Here is a 21,000-nt window from a genome sequence, read left to right as displayed (position 1 = left end):
ATCAGTGTATATATTTCCCCTTAGATTGTGGAAATTATCAGTATTTCATTCATCATTATATATCCTTCTTTCCTTCTGTAATTATACTGAAAAAATATTATTCCTCTTATTGCTTATTCCTCCTAAAATCTTATTTTTCTAAGTTTATTTTTAAATGATTTTTTTCTTTCTCCTCATTTTCATTTATTCTTAAGGACATTGATTTGAATTGTATTTTTCTCTTTTCTGTCAAATCCAACTTTGATGGTATTTAGCTACTGTGTTTTTATATCATTTTAATATGTATTTCAATGGATTCATACTTTTAAAAATTATTGACAGCTTATTAAACTGATTTTTATTTAATATCAATAAAAATTTTTAACTAGATGGAGTTAAAATATTCTTGGTCATTTGAAGACTTTCTGAACTATATTATTTTGGGCCACATCTGGTTATGCTCAGAGTTTGCTCCTGGCTATGCACTCAGAAATTGCTTCTGGCTTGGGACCAAATGGGATGCTGGTGGACTCAAACTGTGGTCTGTCCTAGGTCAACTGCATGCAAGGCAAACACCCTACTCTGCACCACCACTTTGTTCTGACTTTCTGAACTTTAATTTCTATACAATAGATGGCTAAATTCCTCTTAGTCTTCATTATTTTAAAGATTAGTGGTTTTTAAGTGAAGGCAACAGTAGAGATTTATGTAGCAGCTGGCATGAACAATTTTTTATAATAATTTTTATTTTGACCAAAGTGGATTACAAATCATTCACTGTAAAATATTAGGTATATAGTAACATTGAATCAGGGGCATTACCACGAACACTGTTGTCCTCCCTCTTCCCCTATTCCCAGCATGCATCCCATACCCTCCTCATTTGCTCCCAGGGCTACTAGTATAAGAGGTCCCCTCTGTGTGTAGCTTGTTGTAGATTGGTTATCGATCCTGTTGTTGTTGGCTTTGGATTTGGCACCTAAGTCTGATAATTTTTTATTTCTCAATAGTCATATGCATGAACAACTTTAAAGACTAATATTTCCCAAATCCAGTCAGTTACTGTGGCTTTGAGATAGTAAATGCTGGAGGCCTACTGGAGCTTTGTCATCACATGTTATCTTTAACATCAATAATATTTTGTTAAATTTATGGTAGCATACTTACTATATTATTTATTTCCTTTATCCTTTTGAACACACCATTGATATATGTGATTATCCAGCTTTGGTTTCCTAACAGTGACTCTTTTTTAACTAGCAATCTTGAGCAATAATTGGGGTCTCAATGTCAGTAGAATAGATATACACAACTAGTCTCAAAATATTAGAATTTACCAGTGTTTTTGCCTTGCCAAGTTTAAATTTACCAGTATTGTACCCTAAATTTGACTATTCATGTGATATTTAATATGTGATGTTTAATTGAATGTTTATTTATACAAGGAAGGACTCACTGCAATGAGCACTGCAAAAAGGAATGAACACTGAAAGCAAATAAAAGACCCTTGTGAAATTTTACTAGTCTCTACATAAAGTCTACTTTTGACTTTAAACATTCACCCAAGTAAATCAGTTAAATATTGTTGCATAAAAAATTTATTATTTGTTGGCCGGCTAAAGGTAGATATACTTCAATCAACTACTGCTTCTTACTAGTTTAAAATGATAAGAATAATTACCCCTCAATCCCATCCAGATCTTCCACCATATTAAAATTTTTCACCCTCAGTCCTTATTCTATTAGCCATCAAGATCGACCTCCTACTCAACGAACCAGTACCCTGCACCCAGGCGAGGGGACACCCAGATAAACCCACACCTCGTCTCCTGAAAGAAAAGACAGCCAACTCCCCTGTGGACTCATGCTGCGAGGCCCTCCCTACTAACTCTCCCTAACGCGGACTGTTCCTTGAAACTGGGCCTAGCTCCAAAAGTATCCCCAATGCAAGAACTCTTCCAAGACCTCCCTGCCGCAAATTTTAATAATCTGAAAAAATTGTAATCAAATTCTTGTCGTTGATTTCTCCTTTCAGTTCATGATTGCCCCCAACTTAATGTTTTTTTTGCCTGTTTCACTAGTTTATCTCCCCCATTGTTTTACATTTGTTTCTTTAGTCCTAGTACCACTGTGTTTTGGTTGTTTTAATGCCTAAATTGACTGTTAGATCAAAAATTGCCTTATTACCTCTTAAATATAATCTTGTGTCTCTCCCCGCTGCAGTACAAAAATCAAACACTGCCATCACCCTAGCCTTATTAAAAGGCCTAGGTGTTATTGGTGTAAGCACAAATATTTATTCATTGGTTCATATTCTAGAATCTGCTAATGCCTTATAACTGTTGCTAAAAATGTTTACAAACTTAAAGAAGTTTACACTACTGTTGATTTCCTAGCAAAGAGTGCAGAATAACCGCCGTGGTTCAAAATTTAACATTTTTTTTGAGGGAGGGGGGAATTTGTGTCATCCTTAGAGTAAAATGTTGCTTTTTAAAATAAATTCGGCTTAGCTAGAGATAGCATTCAACACATAGAGGATAATTTAGTAAATAGACAAAAAGATATAGAGCAGAGTGAGAGCTGGTACAAAAATTGGTTTTCTACCACTCCATGGATAACAACAGTGCTCCCAGCCTTTTTGGGGCCCTTCATTGGCTTTATGTTGCTAGTTTCCTTTGGTCCTTGGGCTTTTCGCAAACTCACCACCTTCGTAAAGAATCAAGTGGATGAAGCAACCAGAAAGGACTCAAAGGTTCTATACCAACAACTATGCACCTCAGAAGACCAGCTGACACCTGACATCTCCCCTCCTGCCAACTCTCCGCCACTTAAGTTTGAAGTTATCGAGGAGCTGGCGCATAGACCTCAATCTGTGCCTTGCCAAGCTTTGGAAACGACTGAATCAGGGGTAGAAGATGCGGTGACTGGAAGCCCCACACCTCTTCACCCAGTGTGGCCAGTCCACCGAGGCACGTCTGTCCCTTCCATATTGTATACTAAACAGGGGGAGATGTGGGAGATCGAGCACCCCACATATCAAAGGAACTCTGAATGAATTTTCCACCGCCTGTCTGATTCAAGCCACAAAAGTTTGCATAGCCCCGAACCAACAGAAAACTCTGCAAATAAATTTAGCTCAGCACAAAGAATCTGGCTTAACTAGATGCCTTAACCTTTCCATGGAACCTGTTTTTGTAACTGCTCTCAAGCATGTAGTTATAGATATGTTTTTGTAAAGTTTAAATTATGATCCTTATTGCTTGCACAAAAGATAGATCTAAATGGAAAATAGGCTAAACAAATAATTGTATTTGCGTAAATATCAATTAGCTATTTGTTTAAGAATTTGCTTCCCCTCCCCCCATCCTGCCAGGTTCCTCTTTATTCTTCCCGCCATCAAAATGTGTTTATGCTCCCATTGGTTAAAATTGTTGTACTTGTACAAATCTAATTGGTTTATGTTTCAATCCTATGTCACTAAAATAGGCCCTGGATTGAGCTATTATGAAAGGGGCCCTTGGGCTACTGTGAAGGTAAGAAGTGCTCAGGCCATGGGGGGTATTGTTGGAAAGATGTGTGCAGAAATAATGTTAACAGTATATTCTGATCCTCAATAAAAATAAGCTATTATAAAAAAAAAGAATAATTCTTTAGGTTCTTTACCACTTTAAATGGAAGAATATATTTCTAGTAAGTTACTTACAATAGAAAAGAAAAGTCATTTTTTAGCAATTTAGAAACATGTATTTCATAATGAACTCATACTCCTAAACATATATGGACCTAAATGATACAGAGACAGCAATACACAATAGCAGTAGACTTCAACACAGTTCTGCCACGTCTTGGTATATCAACTAAAATAAAAGTAAAGAAATTCTTGCTTTGAAGAAAGAAATAGAAAAGAGGAGCTTACTACATATATGTAAAATATAGGGCTTTGTATCTCCCAAATTACACTTAATTCTCTAGTGCGCATAGGATATATCTAGATTAGAGCATATTATGGGGTACAAGTTATATTTCCACAAAGTCAAGAACTTAGAATTTGTACCAACTACCTTCTCAGACCATATTGTACAAAAAATAGTTAAACAAAGACAAAATGGAGAAAACAATGTAAAAACCTAGAAATTATGTAGCTCATTACTGAAAAACGAATGTATCAGAGAAGAAATCAAAAGTTTCCAAAAAAAAAAATAATGGAGTGTCCCACCAAAATTTGTGGGACACAAAAAGGAAAGTTCACAACTATGAAAAGAGCCATTAGAAAGAATGGTTCGACAAATGCACATATGTAAATAGATTGAACAACTTAAGAAACTAGAAATTTACCAATAATTGAATCACACAGCATGAAGAAAATATAAAATAAGAAAGTATAGTGCAGAAGTAATTAATAAACATTCCAAAGGATTAGTAAAATAAAGGGTCGTTTCCTTGAAAAAATAAACACGATTGATAAACTATTAGCAAATATCACAAAGAGAGAAAGACAGAGGCAAAGATGACCCTTATAAACTGAATCATAAATGAAAGGCAAGATATCACAGCATACACTACAGATATTCAAGGCTCATGTGAGATAAATTTGGTAAACTTTATGTCCTGAAATTATATAATTGAGAGAAATTAGAAAAATTTTGGACATATATTATCTCCAACAATTGTAAGATAATTTGGAATACTTGAACAGATTTATAAATATTAAGAAAATTAAAATAGGTACTAAAATCTCCACCATAACAAAGGGCCTGAACCAAATGCATTCACTATTATATTCTTTCATATTTTTAAAGAAAATCTATTAATATTCTTTATACGGAATTTCAGGAAATTAAATAAATAGAAACATTTTTCAAATAGTTTCTCTGAAAGTAACAGTACCCTGATATAAAAAAGACAGAGATACTGAACACATATGCAAATATTCTTGACAAAATACTAGCAAACAGAATTCAATAATTAAATTAAAAGATCAGACATTATGACCAACTGCAATTCATCCTCATTGTTCAGGAATGGTTTAACATATTCAAAATAATTTACATACTATACCATACCATTAAAAGAAATAAGATCAGGGGCTGGAGTGGTGACACAGTGGTAGAGCATTTGCCTTGTACACAGCTGACCTATGACGGACCATGGTTTGATCCTTCAGTGTCCCATATGGTTCCCCCAAGCAAGGAGCCATTTCTGACCTCATAGCTAAGAGTAACCCCTGAGCATCACCGGGTGTGCCCCCCCCAAAAAAAAAGAAGGAAAGAAAATAAATAAGATCATATCGATATTTTGGAGAAAGTATTTCACTTTTAGCACCTGTTCATGATAAAATATCTCAGAGTAGGAATTTAAGGAATTTACACAATATAGATCAAGCCACATTTTATAAATCCACAACAAACATTTATACTAAAAGCCTTCCCTCTAATATCAGGCACAGGAAAATTTATTATATTTTCATCCTTGTCATTTGTATAGAGTGCCAGAAATACTTACCATATTTTTCAGTAAGAAAAATATATCGGGGCCCGGAGAGATAGCACAGTGGCGTTTGCCTTGCAAGCAGCCAATCCAGGACCAAAGGTGGTTGGTTCGAATCCCGGTGTCCCATATGGTCCCCCGTGCCTGCCAGGAGCTACTTCTGAGCAGACAGCCAGGAGTAACCCCTGAGCACCGCCAGGTGTGGCCCCCCCCCCAAAAAAAAAGAAAAATATATCAAGGGAATCCAAGAGAGAAAAGTAAGAAGTCAATTTCTCTGTTTGCAGCAAATATGTTACTGCATCTGTATCCTAAAATACCTACACAAAGTTTTTAGAAAAAAATGGATTTTTTACTGTAAGGTGGAAACAACTATGTGCCCTGCATCTCATGAGGGTGCTGTTTCTAGGTTTTGTGAAGGCGAGTGAGAGGATGTGAGGACGTGAGGATATAAGTGAGGACATGAAGTTTCTAACATTCCAGACACTGAGAAGTGGCAGTTGAAAAATCACATGTGGGACTCAAGAGCTGATGTGAAGAGGGATAAGTGGGTTGCTGATGGAGTTTCCTGGACTGGCTCTGCCTGGAATTACCCCTGTATGGAAATTGACATTCACAGCATCACAAATTTTGTAGCGATGTTACATCAAGGAAGAAAAGAATAACATCACAGCATGCTCTGATGTTGAGCACCCAGGAGTACCTTTTTAAGGAACTTGGTTATTTGAAACAGCTTTTATGGAGCATAAAGGGGAGGCACAGCATGACTCATGCTCTCTACCAAAGGCCAATCATGGGTCCTGAGTTTTCTTGCTAAGCACTGAAGGGCAGAGGCAGGAGAAATAGTGAGGAGGATATTCTACTGGACACAACCAGGCAGTTACTGGGAAGATTTGGAGATGCCAGTGCCTCCAGAAGCTACCAAAGATTAGGTTATGGTGTAACTTTCATTTTTTTTTAAATTTTTTTATTAGAACACCGTGATTACAAACATGATTGTAGTTGGGTTTCAGACATAAATTGAACATTCCCTTTCACCAGTGCAACCTTCCCGTCACCAATGTCCCATTTCCTTCCTCTCCCACTCCCCTCTGGTATTCAAGACAAGCTTGTGGTGTAACTTTCATTTGATTTCCAAGAGCCCTGAGATGGGCAGCAAGAGCTAATTCGTAGAGTCCTGGATAGGAGAACCCAAGATTCAGGAGCACTTAAGATCAGTTCTTTCCGAATTCTTCATTCATCTTCTCTACCTTTCTGATTTTCAATTTCCTTTGTTTCTCTAAGGCTAAGCAAAGACAATGCAAAAATCCTCAGGGAAGGCGCATTTTGAGAATATGGTTATGAACTTTAGCTGTGAAATTGGCAGCACCTTGATGCAGAGGAAGCTCTACAGAGGAGTGACGCTGGAAACTTAGAACACCTGGAGTATTGGGACTGTCAGTAACCTGAGGAATCATCAAGTTGGAGCAAGGGGCCAAACCCTGAATGGTCAAAGAACACCCATACCAGAGGCTCTCATATGGATGACTGGATTAAGAACAATATAAAATGTCAGAGTGGATATGTTTTACAAGTTTTAATCACCAACAGTAAAACAACCTGCTAGGGTCCTCACTTAGGAAATATCATTAAATTTACACTCCATTCATATATTATTATATTTCTGTTATAAATAACAAAAATATTCACAAATGAAACAAAAGTGTAATATTTGTATATAAGAACAAGTTCCTTCCTGTTGAGTCTGATGTGAACTCCCTCAGATGTTCTGAACATATTAATTCTTTATCAGAAATGTGAATATACTACCTTAAAAAGACATGAAACATATTTGGAGGCTATATTTGTGAATGTATATTATGCAGAGAATATTTCATCCTAAAGTCCCACCACACAGGAGAAAAACCCTATGCATGTAAAGATTGCAGAAAAGCTTTCTCTTGACTTATACATCAGAGGACTCATAGGAAGAGAAAATTTATGAATGCAAAGAATGTCAGAAAAATTTCTATAGAAAACCAGTCCTTACTCTCCATCAGTGAATTTACACTGGAGATAAAACTTACCAATATGTAGTGTTCAAAAAACCTCAGTAAACACCTAAGTTCACTTAAGTTCTGGAAAGAAACCTTATGAATATAGTGTCAGAAAGATTTCTGCCAGAAGATACATATCCTTGAAAACTCACATGGGAGAGAGAAACCTTATGAATGTAAAGAATGTAGAAAAACTTTTCTCAGAAATTTTACCTCACTCTACATCAGTGAATTTACACATAAGAGAAAACATATTAATTTAAAGACTGTCAGAATACTTCCTACTGAAAGTAATCCCCCACTATACATCAGACAATCCAGAGAGCAGAAAAAGCCATATGAATGTTAGCAGTACAGGGAGCCTTCTCAAAAAGGTCTTGACTTTTTAATACATGAGAGAATGCACAATGACATTCTATGAAAGCAAAGAACGTTGGAAAAGTTTCAATAGAAGTTGGCCCCTAACTGAGCGTCACAGGATCCATACACCAGAAAAAACCTTTCGAATGCAAAGAATGTCAGAAATTGTTCAGTTGAAAGTCTGCCTTCACTCTTTTTTTTAAATATCTTTATTTAAATACCTTGATTACAAACATGATTGTGGTTGGGTTTCAGTCATGTAAAGAACAATCCCTCCTTCACAAGTGCAACATTCCCATCACAAAGTCCCAAATCTCCCTCCTCCCCACCCCACCTCGACCTGTGCTCTAGACAGGCTTTCTACTTCCTTCATTCATTCACATTGTTATGATGGGGTCTCAATGTAGTTATTTCTCTAACTGCACTCATTCACTCTTTGTGGTAAACTTCATGTAGTGAGCTGGAACTTCCAGCCCTCCTCTCTTTTTGTCTCTGAAAATTATTGCAAAAAATGTCTTCATTCTTTATAGCAAATTCACATTGGGGAGAAACCCTATGCATGTGAAGAGTATAGTAAGAATTGCTACAAGAATTCAGCACTCACTTTTTATCAGAGAATTCACACAGGAGTGAAACCCTCTGAATGCCAAGAATCTAGGAGATCCTTCTCTCAGAAGTCACATCTCATTGGAATCAGGTAACCCATTACAGAATAACCTCATAAAAAATACCCCCCAAAACAGACCTCTTTTGTCATAGAACTTGCAGGGAAGTAACCTGTGAGTATAGTGAGTGTTTGAAAAATTTAGGAAAGCTGTTGTGTCTCACTTTCCAAGTGTATGAAATTGTATAAGTGTATTCAGAAAATCTTTTAGAAGTTGGCCCTCATTGTCCATCAGAGATTGAAATGAGACCAATTCAAACCTTGAGAATGTAAAAACAATTGAAGAAAATTTTCTATAATATGCAAGCCCTCACTTTTTTAGCTAATAACTAACAGAACAGAGTAAAATGTAAAAACTAGAAAAGAATCACCTAGTGTCACATCTCATTGTAGACCAGGCGAATTCACAAAGAAGAGTTGATAATAAAAGATAATAATAATAAAAGAGCAAATAATGAAGGAACTTATTATGAGAGTAATCCTGAATATTCTTGATTTTGGCATGGAATATTATTAATCAGCATTATTCTGCAGTGTACTATGCATTTCGAAGAATTGCAGTGTAAGATATTTTCCAGTATATATGCAAAAATTGATTTTCTCTTCTCTTGATTTGGCAAACTTTTATATTTACTTAACCTTTAATAATTTGCTGTTGACATTTTTTACATTTCTAGTTTACATAAATAATTCTTACGCTATTATAAAATAAGGTGGAAACTAGTGACTCAATAGATTAATGGTTAAAGACCTATGCTATGGGGCCAGAGTGATAGCACAATGGGTAGGGCATTTTACTTGCACATGGCTGATGACCAAGGTTTTATCCGAGCAGTCTTATGGCTCTTTTGGCATGCTAGAAATAATTTCAAAGGTTTAATAAACAAAAAAATACAAAAAAGAAATTGTGATATAGATAGATACACATATGTATCTATCTATATAAATAGTAATACTACACACTTGCTAGAGAAAATAAAGAATGAAATGTGCTTATAAATGGATATATATTTTATATGGAAAGTATAATGTTGAATGTAATAAGTCAGAGAAATAAATATAGAATGATATCACTCATCTGTGATATAATATAAAACCCAATAGTATGAGAATAAACCCAAAGACAAAAGGAACATTTGGGAGAAGTGAAGTTCAGACAGAGAAGGAAACAATATGACAATAATAGTTCAATTTTTTTCCTGATAAAATTTACAACTGAGGTGATAGCACAGCGCTGTTTGCCTTGCAAGCAGCTGATCCAGGATCTAAGGTGGTTAGTACGAATCCTGGTGCCCTTATGGTCCCTTGTGCCTACCAGGAGCTATTTCTGAGCAGAAAGCTGTGAGTAACTCCTGAGCACACCACCTAGTGTGGCCCAAAAACCAAAAAAAAAAAAAAAATTAGAACTGAAAAGAAGTAGTGATATCCATGATGCCCCTAAAGTATTGCAAACAATGGTGCCTAAATGGAAATAAGGGAAAGGTAGAAAAGGAGAAAGAGAGATGCCAGAGAGAGAGAGAGAGAGAGAGAGAGAGAGAGAGAGAGAGAGAGAGAGAGAGAGAGAGAGAGGAAGAGAAATAAAAAGAAGAAAAGCATATGCCCCATAAGGATACCTGTGACTTGTTTAAAAGAAAAAACTTAAACTAGTAAGCATGTGCATGGAACTAGAGAAATGTACTTTTCCCTCAATGTTTAAGGAGTTACATAAGTCTAATGTCTTTAGATTATATTGTGTGCTGCTAAGAAATAGTATGTACTACAACTGGGGATTCGAGGGACAAAGTAATTGTATTGTACATGGGTTCAGTTTTGTTTTTCTTAATGTTCTTTGGCTGAAAGTTCAAGGCTGGGATATCATCGATGGGACTACCGAGAATTCTGTTTATGGGTGATTGGGCTTCCACTGTAACTTTACCCTGTCCTCTTTCTTTGCATCTTTGTTGTCATAATTAAAATAATAATAATAATAATAAAAATAATAATTAAAAAAAACAGATCAAACTTTCCTGAAATTCACCTCAACTAATTTCTAAAGCAATACTTAGGAAAAAGAAGATGGAAAGCTATTTTCTCAAACTTTAAGCTATAATATAAAACAGTCGTCATTAAAACAACATGGTATTATAAATAAGACATCCTCAGATTCATTCAATAGACTTGAGTATGCTAAAACTGACCCTTACGTCTATGAGAATTTAATTTTGGGGGGGGGTTGGGTCACACCCGGCAGTGCTCAGGGGTTATTCCTGAGGCTCAGAAATTGCTCCTGGCAGGCACGGGGGACCAAATGGGACGCCGGGATTCGAACCGATGACCTCCTGCATGAAAGGCAAACGCCTTACCTCCATGCTATCTCTCCGGCTCCGAGAATTTAAATTTTTGATAAGCAGCAAGAAATATAATGTGGAGCAAGAAAGTCTTTTTACCAAATAGTGTTTGAATTATATGGTCAGCTGCATACAAAAAAGATAAACTCAGACCACTGTTTTTGTTGTTGTTTGTTGTTGTTGTTGTTGTTTTTGGTTTTTGGGTCATACCCTGCAGTGCTCAGGGGATACTCCTGGTTCTGTGCTCAGAAATCGCTCCTGGCAGGCTCAGGGGACCATATAGGATGCCGGGATTCGAACCACCATCCTTCTGCATGAAAGGCAAATGCCCTACCTCCATGCTATCTTTCCATCCCCACTCAGACCACTTTTAAATGTCAGGATAAAAAGTCAAATCAAAATCGATTAGACATCTTTATATTATATATATAAAAATATCAGATACATAGAGGAAAATTTAGGCAGAACACTATGACATTAAATCTAAAATATCTTCAAGAATGAAACACCAGCAGCCAAGCAAATGGAAGCAAAGATAAACAAATGGGACTATGTTAAACTGATGATGATACGATGAAGATAGTGATTACTGATGATGATGACAATAATGATGATGATGACAATAATGATGATGATGATGATGATGATGATTTTGGACCATATTCAGCTGTTCTTACAGTTTATTACTGACTCATTACTCCAAGTTACCCTTGTTGAACTTGGAGAATCAATGCTGATGCTGTTGATCAAATGTATCAAACTCAGGTCAGCTGCATGCATAAGAAATGCCTGACCCTCTGAGATATCTTTGTTTCTAAGAAACATTATCTTTAACATTGCCCACATAACTATCAACTCGAAAAGCAGTAAAAACACAATATTCTTCTACTACACACACTTAGTTATTTGATGTTGTGAGGTAAATAGAAGCCTTTGTAAGAGTTCCCATTTGTATCTGTTCTCATTGTCTGCTTTTTTCCCTGCTGGGGCAGGTGTGTGTGTGTGTGTGTGTGTGTGTGTGTGTGTGTGTGTGTATGTGTGTTTGGTTGGAGCTGAATAAAGAGGAGGTAGGAAGGCTGAGGGAGGTGACTGGCTTGTGTGTGAACAGCTTACTTTCTGTTTTTGTTGTTGTTGTTGTTGTTGCTGTTTGGCCACACCCTGTGACGCTCAGTGGTTACTCCTGGCTATGTGCTCAGAAATCACTCCTGGCTTAAGGAACCATATGAGGATTGAACCGAGGTCCATCCTCTGTCAGTCGCAAGCAAGGCAAATGTCATACCACTGTGATATCACCCCCAGCCCCTGAACAGCTTAGTTTGAGAGTTTTTTCATGCCTGCTAAAACCTTCATATCTGTGTCGATTATTTATTGCGGATTACTACACAACACCTCCTGTCTCCCCCAGGTAGGGAGGGTATGGTATGTCCCTTCCTTCATTGGGAAGCAATCGGATCTGTACATCTTCCATCATAATATCAAATATTTTGGCATAGAGTTATCAGTTCTTATTTGGTTTTAACTTATAATAAAGTTGAGTTTGCAGCTTAAGGAATATAGATTAAATTATTAGAAAGTGATTTATAGAAGTAGGTTTTGTTAATGCACTTTTTGTACAGGTGTATTTCATCACCATAAAAATGGTTTTTATGTTACAGAGAAAATGAAACAATCCAAAAAGGAAATAGAAAAGTGGGATAAGTATGATATAATGAAACATAAATGTGAAAAATAAGCAATAAACATTATAAACATAAGATTTAATGGTGAGAAATAGACTAAAATGATTTATTTAAAATATATATTGAAAAAGAAAATCCCACTTATAATGAACAAGAATTAAGAATAAAATTAAAAAATAATATGCTTGACATTGAGGCATATCATGAATAAAATAAGAGAATTGGATTTTTTCCTGGGGAATACTGACATTCAGACCTTTATTCTTTTATATTAGCCTGATTTGAATACATAACTTCATTTAATAACATTTTATTTCCAATTGAATTTTACTAAATTTATCTCACTTGTGTTCATAATAACTTTGTAGTTGATGTTGTCTGGACCTTAATACAGTATATGACACCTAGAATGAGGTGGTGAACTACATATTTTCTCCTCGAAATTCCTGATTTCATATATGAGTCAGAGCCAATAGAATTGGCTGTGAGCTTTATCAGGTATGGTCCCTCAAAAATGTGTATGATTCAGTATTGTGTTTACTTCCCTTGTCATCTCTATCGTTACTTTACCTATAGGATTTGTGCAATTCACTAACATCAACTTCCCAATTTTTTATTGGGTATTGTTTTAATTTAACTCTATGAGCTACCGATATAAATAAATAAATTTTAGTTTGGTGCAAAGCTCCAATAGCAATCTCTTTCATTAGTCTCCACTTCCCTCCACCAAACTCAGAGTTTTTCCTCTGTCTCCATCCTTCCTTCATGGCAGACAATTTTTTCTTTTTTATTCTTCCTCCCTCTTTAGGCACAAAAGAACCTCTCTTTTAGGAACAAAAATACCGTCTTTTGATACTTATTACTTATTAAGTATTATGTGTATCACTTTAACTTATTCAACACACACTTCTTATTCAGAATTACTTCTTCCCTTCTGTCATTGTCACAGTGGCCCCCTTCCCTGAAAGCTCCTGATAGGTATCAACTACACAGCTCCTCATTTCTGTTATCTTTCAGCCTTAGTTCTATGTTTCTTTGTATCACACTACCTATGTTTCTTTTGGGGGGTGTTTCTTAGGGGGTTACACCATTAATGCTCAGGTGTTACTCTTGGCTATGCGCTCAGAAATTGCCTCCTGACTCAGTGGGTCATAATGGGATGCCAGGGATCAAATCTAGATCCGTTCTGTGTTAGCCGTGTGTAAGGCTATTGTTCCGGCCCCTACTATATTTCTTTATACACAATATCTGAGTGAGACCAAATCTGTGTCTGTTCTTCAATTCTCTAACTCTTTCATTCAATAGGATACTCTTCATAGTGTTCCCCTATGATGATATGGTACATTCTTTTCTGCATGGGTTAAGTTTCTCAGACATTGTAAGCAATGTTTTCTGAGACTGATCCTTATTATGCTTAAAATATATATAACATATATGTAACATGTATAGGTATATACTATCTATCATGATTGGTATCACTGTTTATAGACACAATATATTATTTATTTGCTAGAGTAAATTTAACCCTAGAGATAAAATCTGGTTTATTCAAAATATTTTAACGAGCTATGTAAGCAAGCCTATATGTTTGCAAGGGAAGAAACATGAATTGGGTAAGGATCTATATTAACAGATAAAAAAACTGTTTTTATATACTTACTGTGGGTATTTTAAAAATAGTAAACCATATCAAATATAAGCTTAAGGCCACATAAATGCTGAGTTTTCCAACTTATTTTGTGGTAAAAGCATACATTCATACCAAGCAGTTTTGCCTATTGATACTATTATCACTAGGCAGCCATTACTTAAAATGAAAATAGAAAGTGAATATAATTTAGGATAAGTTATTTTTTATTTTTAGGGAAAAGAAATAATGTTGTTATATTGTAATTATGGCAGTACATAATTAACTCTAACTTTTGTATTTTTACATCAAATTTTTTCATTGATTTTCTCTACCCCCAAAGCTCTAGACAAACTGGCCTGATATCACGATTCAATATTTTGTTTATTGTATTTCTTTGAGAAAAATGATTTTGAGTCAGTCATTTAGTGAGACATCACACTATTGTGAAACTTTTCCTGATAAATTGACACACTACTTGATTGCATTTCTATTTTTTGAAAATAAAAGCAAATTCTTTATCGAGTCACTAAGGGCTTGTTTTGCTTGCTTGTTTCTCAAAGTATAGATAAATGGGTTTAACATAGGGGCTATAGAAGTTGTGAGCATTGAGACACCCTTGTTAATTGCCACTTGGTCTTTAGCTGAAGGCTTTATGTAAATGAAAATGCATCCTCCATAAGTCATTGAGACAACAATCATGTGGGAAGAACAGGTAGAAAAAGCCTTTTTCCTTTGCTGAGCAGAGGGAAATTTTAGGATTGTCTTGATGATGTATACATAGGAAAGAACTACACACACGAGAGTCAAGGCTAAGATGAGCACAGCACCGGCTACGAGTATCTGTTCTAGGAGCCATGTGTCTGTGCAAGAGATCTTAAGAATAGGAGAGGCATCACAGAGAAAATGGTCAATGATATTTGAGTCACAGAACTCTAGAGTTAAACCAAAGCCAAGTGGAGGGAGAATGATTAATAAACTTCCAACCCAACAGCAAATGACAAGTTTTCTGCATACCGTTTTGCTCATAATTGTTACATAATGCAAAGGTTTGCAGATCGCTACATAGCGGTCATAGGACATGATGGCTAGGAGTAAAAATTCTGTGACTCCAAAAAAGAGAACAAAAAAAAGTTGACCAGCACAACCGTTGTACGTAACTGTTTTGTCTCCAGTTGACAAACTATAAAGGAATCGAGGAATGCAGACTGTGGTGAATGAGATCTCTAAGAAGGAGAAATTTTGGAGGAAAAAGTACATAGCAGATTTCATCTGAGAATTCACAAATATGAGGGTGATGATTGTTAAATTTCCAGTTACACTCAACATGTAAGTGACAAGCATAAAGATGAATATCAGAACTCGAAGCTGTGGGTCATCAGTTAATCCCAGTAAGATGAATGTTGTTAGTCTTGTGTGGTTTCTCATCCTTTTCTTTTTGATTTAGACTGCATTAAGATTAAAAATGAAAAAGTTAATAAATATATGTAACTTATAATGTTTACAAATAATATCAGTTAAGACAATTTTCTTGGAATAATTAATACATTTGATAATATATAGCAATACCTAGTTCTATAATGAATAGAAAATAACTGATTGAAGTCATTTTTTTATTTTTTGTTTTTTGGGGCCACACTCGTTTGATGCTCAGGGGTTACTCCTGGCTAAGTGCTCAGAAATTGCCGCTGGCTTTGGGGGACCATTTGGGACGCCGGGGGATCGAACTGCAGTCCTTCCTAGCGCTTGCAAGGCAGACACCTTACCTCTAGCACCACCTCGCCAGCCCCTTGAAGTCATTTTTTTTTTTTTTGGTTTTTGGGCCACACCCGTTTGACGCTCAGGGGTTACTCCTGGCTATGAGCTCAGAAATCGCCCCTGGCTTGGGGAGACCATATGGGACACCGGGGATCGAACCGAGGTCCATCCTACGCTAGCGCTTGTAAGGCAGACACCTTACCTCTAGCGCCACCTTCCCGGCCCCATGAAGTCATTTTTAATATTATTTTTATTGTACTTAAGTTCCTGTTTACTTTCTTACATTTATCTTTAAATAGCTTGAGTTTGTGAATACTAGGTAATTTATTTTTAGTTATGGGTGTTGAAAGGAACTTTAAAGGTAGTTTCTTATCTTTCCACCACAGCCCATTAAACATATATAATTTCACAAGTTACATTAAAATATTATCTCCTCACATTATTGATATTGTTCCACATTAAAAGAATAGAAACATCTAATGCTGGGGTAAATGAGCACTTATACATGGCTGATGTTATTGTTATGTTTGAAAAACTTTGAGAAGGATATTTAGAAAACTATGGAATCCTGCAAAAAAATAAGAATTGAATGTACATATTACCCAGTAATTCCATAGCATTGCATCTAGTCAAAGTGTCCCCAAATTATATAAAAACTCACATGGACTCATATGTTCTTAGATGGAATATTTAGTCACTAAGATTGGAAACACACCATGTATCCAAAAACTTGTAAGTGAATAAGAACTTATACAGGTATATTGAAACACTGTGCTTTGATGATTATGTATAATTATAAATTTTAGTATTCATCTTAAATAAATAATCTAATCCAATAACATATTAATTATGTCATGAAATTAGCAAAATTACAGAGCTATAACGTATTCAAATTTATTCTATATAGATTTTAATTTTAGTCTACAATCTTAAAACACACTTATAATTTAATTCTTTTCAATGTAATTTTAATCAATTATTATTTAAGTCTAAACACACATAATAGACAAAATTTTAAATTAAGATTTTTAAATATATAATTTTGATTTTATTAATATATAGTAAATACAGATTTAGTTCTACCTATGTTTTTATGTATTATTAAGAATGGCTCAAAATATTTGTATGAATCCCAAAGCTCCCAGGGTTTTCAAGTAAATTTTGAGAGAAAGAAAGTAGGTGGCATCCTTCACTTCTCTCATTATATTATAAATAAGTAGATTAATGTAATATTGGAGAAAGCTGTAATACTACCTTAATATATTTAAGATAACTATCCAATAAAATTTGGGGTCCAGAAATAAAATATTATATGATGAAAGTTAATTTTATTATAAAGGAGCTAACATCACAAGATTGTGAGAAAAGCATTTTCAAACCTATTGGGTTGGTGAAATTGGATAAACATTTACAAAACAATAAAATTATATGAATATCTCATAACATACACAATAGTTAACTGGAAAAGACCTATATTATATCAGTCAGTATTATATAGTGAAATAGGCACAAAGAAGTTTCACAATAAAGCTTTTTTATGATGATTTTGGTTCAAATCCATTGGCAAAGAAAACTAAAACAGAGTAAACAAATGGGATTACATCAAGATATAAAATTATACACTGTGAAAGTACACAATTGTACACACTATACACTGTGAAAGTACAGTTAAACAAAATAATGCCAGTGAATGGGAAAATATTTTCTCCCCATTTTTATAGCAAAGGTCTAATATTCGACATATATTAAGCACTCATAAAAACCAATGGATAAGGGGCCGGAGCGATAGCATGGAGGTAGGACATTTGCCTTGCATGCAGAAGGATGGTGGTTCAAATCTCGGCATCCCATATGGTCTCCATTGCTTCCAGGAGCAATTTCTGAGCAGAGAGCCAGGAGGAACCCCTGATCGCTGCCCAGTATGACCCAAAAACAAAAAAACAAAACAAAACAAAGTATAAACAAAAGCCATGAGGATAAGTAAGAAAGACAAACATCTTGAGATAAAATTTAGTGATCACTGAAGGCACAGGAAAAATATTCTTATTATCAGTATTACAAATCAATTGATATCTCACTCATAAAAGTGAAAATAGCTTTTCACTTATCCTCTCTCCTTTTTGCTCTACATATATGTATGTATGTATGTATAAATATACATATACAAAAGTTAAGATAGACATATTGGTGAAAAAAATCTTATTCACTGTTGATAGGATAATAAAGAATTTTTGAATATTAATTGAATTGTCATGTTTGGGGCCACACCTCAGGGATTGCTTTTGATCTTCTTGGCTCTATCCTCAGATGTCATTCCTGGCAGGCTCAGGGAACTTTATGGAATATTGAGGATTGAACTTGGGTCAGCTGCATGCAAAGCGAATGTCCTGTCACTCTGGACCCTCAGTGCTAGGTAAATATCTGGACTCCCACGGATAGACTACTAGTCTGCTGAGTGCAAGTCATGTGCCCTTTCTTCTATAGTGTTTCTATATACTCTGAGCTGCCTTCTTGTCCAGAATAAAATTCCTAGTTATCTATTCCCACAATACAAAAAGACTCATTTGAAAAGATATACACAGAGCTATGTTTGTGGTAGCACTATTTACAGTAAGTATCCTATGTCTGGAAGAAACATCTATGTCCAGCACCAGATAATTTGATAAACAAGTGTGGTTATATAAAATGGAATGTAATGCTAATCAGTTATCTGAAGAGATCACGTCTTACTTTCTGCTACACTGCATATGAAATTGGAGTGCATCATGCTAAAATAAAAAATAAAGAAAAATACAAATACTAAGTGAACCATTCAGATGTGGTACAAAAATCAAAACAAAGGAATAGATGATATCAATATTATCCAATAATAACAATATCTATAATATCCAATATTAAAGCAAATACTTAGGCCATGAGGACAGAACTGACATTACATTTGAAAGCATATTTTCTTCAGTGGTAGAGTTCTACTGGCACTTTGATAAATGTATGGTATGGTAGAATAGTATCCCTAAAACATAACTGTTCATTTATTAAATAGTTTCATTAAATGTTGAGTTATATAGACAATGTACATACATCAAGATGTAATTTATAGGTACATAAAATTGTTAGTAAAATTTCCTTTTAAATATTTTATAAAACCTCTTTTGATTTTCTTTATTTCTTATTGTTTATCAATAATCAATCTTTTTCCTCAGATATACTCTCCTATAGTTTGACTCTCCCATAATTTGACTAATTTTGTTAATTATTTGAAAAAATCAGTGTCACCATGTTCAAACTGGACCAGTTCATAGACTCGTTTTTTTCCTTAACAGATGTAAACAGATTTTTGAAAGACTATGAGTTACACTGTTCATGCAGCACAATCTGGCCATCTCACAAGAGGAGCATGTGTCAAGGTCCCCCTCACTGTAAAGGCCAAGTAAGTTTTCTGCCTCCATCACCATTTCCCCCAGTGGGCTGATTCTTCACTGACTCTACTTTTTTTTTGTAGGGACTCCAATCTGACCATATATCAGGAATGCTGTTTGTTAGCCTGATATCACTAGGACCATTTTCTTGGAGCTAGAGTAGATAATCTCCCCCTATATCTTCCCTTATGGGAAAGCCCTGGCAGCTATAATTAACCCAAAATGCCATTCACCATGTTTGAATGATTCTTCTTCCATGTCTGAGAGTCTTACTATACTCCCTAAAATTTTGTGTAAGTATCATAGTTTTAATTTCTAGTAAATCTCATTTAGTTTATGCTTTCATCTCCTAAAAGAATATCCCAATTTAAATTGATTAAAACATATAACAATCAAGGCTTATTAAACCCTTCTGCCATTTTGTGATTTCATTGTGATAACAAAAATTTTAGCAAATGACGTTTGCTATTACACTTTTTTTCTTTACTTATTTTTTCTCCTCCTTCTCATTTATTTCACTTTATATCTTTGTTCTTTTTTTCTCAGTAACTTTGCTTTCATTTATCTCAAAACTGTATTAAGATCAAATGTCAATATCTGAAGAATTTTTCTTTAATAAATAAAATCAAAAGTTAAATAAAGAATTATACTTGAGTTTAGTTTTTACAATTATATTTTTTTAATTTATCAAACATAAATTTCCTCTGTTATTTCAGGTTAGATTTTTCGCTTCTTGAACTGAAAACTTAGATAATTTAAAAATGATTATATTTAAATTTTCTAAAAACCTCTATATTCATATGATTTTGTAACTTAATTATTTAATAAAATTATTCCATTTTTTGTTTGAACTAACCTATAAGGTATGTAGAGATACTTTTGTATAATCTCAAACATTTTTTATTCTATAGAATACTATTTATTGGAAATTTTAATTTTAGTTTTATTTTATTATGGTTATATAACAATGCTACATTCAATATTCAAAAATTTATTAAGATACACTTTATAATTCAATGTGTTATATTTTGCTAATGTCTTATATGTATCTGAAAATACCTATTTTGTACAAGTTGAAAAGAGGTTATACAAGTTAATAAGTACAAATAGACTAATAGCTTGATAAAATTTATCTGTACTCTCTTTTTCTGTTTAACCACTATAAATATTATTCAGATTTTCCAATTCTGAATTTTTATTTTCTTTTTTCTTGTAAAGTTTTACTTCAGTTATATAGATATTACTAACAATATAAAATAAAATTTATATACAGGTTTTTTTTTATTTGTTTCTATTTTAGCTTTTTTTTCTCAAAGAGTTTTTGTGCAGCCTTGGGTACATAGGCATATGAAATACAATATAAAGTATCTAGTGATACTAAATCATAAAGAGATTTATTTTAACTAAAATTCTAAAATAATATGTGACCTCAACAAGGTTATGACCCAGAGATTAAAAGGCTAGATTATTACCTATTTGGATTGTACCTTGTACCATCAGGAAGAGAATTTATTTTTAGACTTATATTAATATGTTTATTGTCTAATATCAAGCTATATGAATATAACAGAACGGGGAAATGTACATCATGCACTATTATAGAGATTTCATAAAGGAACATAAAATCTACCTGATTAAATATAACAGGAATTTAATGTTTCTATGTT

General features: G+C 34.4%; 2 protein-coding genes across 2 annotated transcripts in view; one reads left to right on the top strand and one right to left on the bottom strand.

Moving 5' to 3' along the window:
* The window catches only part of DNAJC14 (DnaJ heat shock protein family (Hsp40) member C14), a 1,080,043-nt gene that overhangs the window by 940,700 nt on the left and 118,343 nt on the right, over positions 1-21,000 (top strand). The window lies entirely within an intron of this gene.
* On the bottom strand, positions 14,631-15,584 carry LOC126022147 (olfactory receptor 6C2-like). Its single transcript, XM_049782996.1, has one exon. It carries the CDS (start codon positions 15,582-15,584, stop codon positions 14,631-14,633), a length of 954 nt encoding a protein of 317 aa, XP_049638953.1.

Source organism: Suncus etruscus, chromosome 11 (assembly GCF_024139225.1).
Source record: "Suncus etruscus isolate mSunEtr1 chromosome 11, mSunEtr1.pri.cur, whole genome shotgun sequence".
Classification (NCBI taxonomy): domain Eukaryota; kingdom Metazoa; phylum Chordata; class Mammalia; order Eulipotyphla; family Soricidae; genus Suncus; species Suncus etruscus.
Note: the sequence above shows the minus strand (reverse complement) of the source record. Positions and strands in the feature narration are given on the sequence as shown.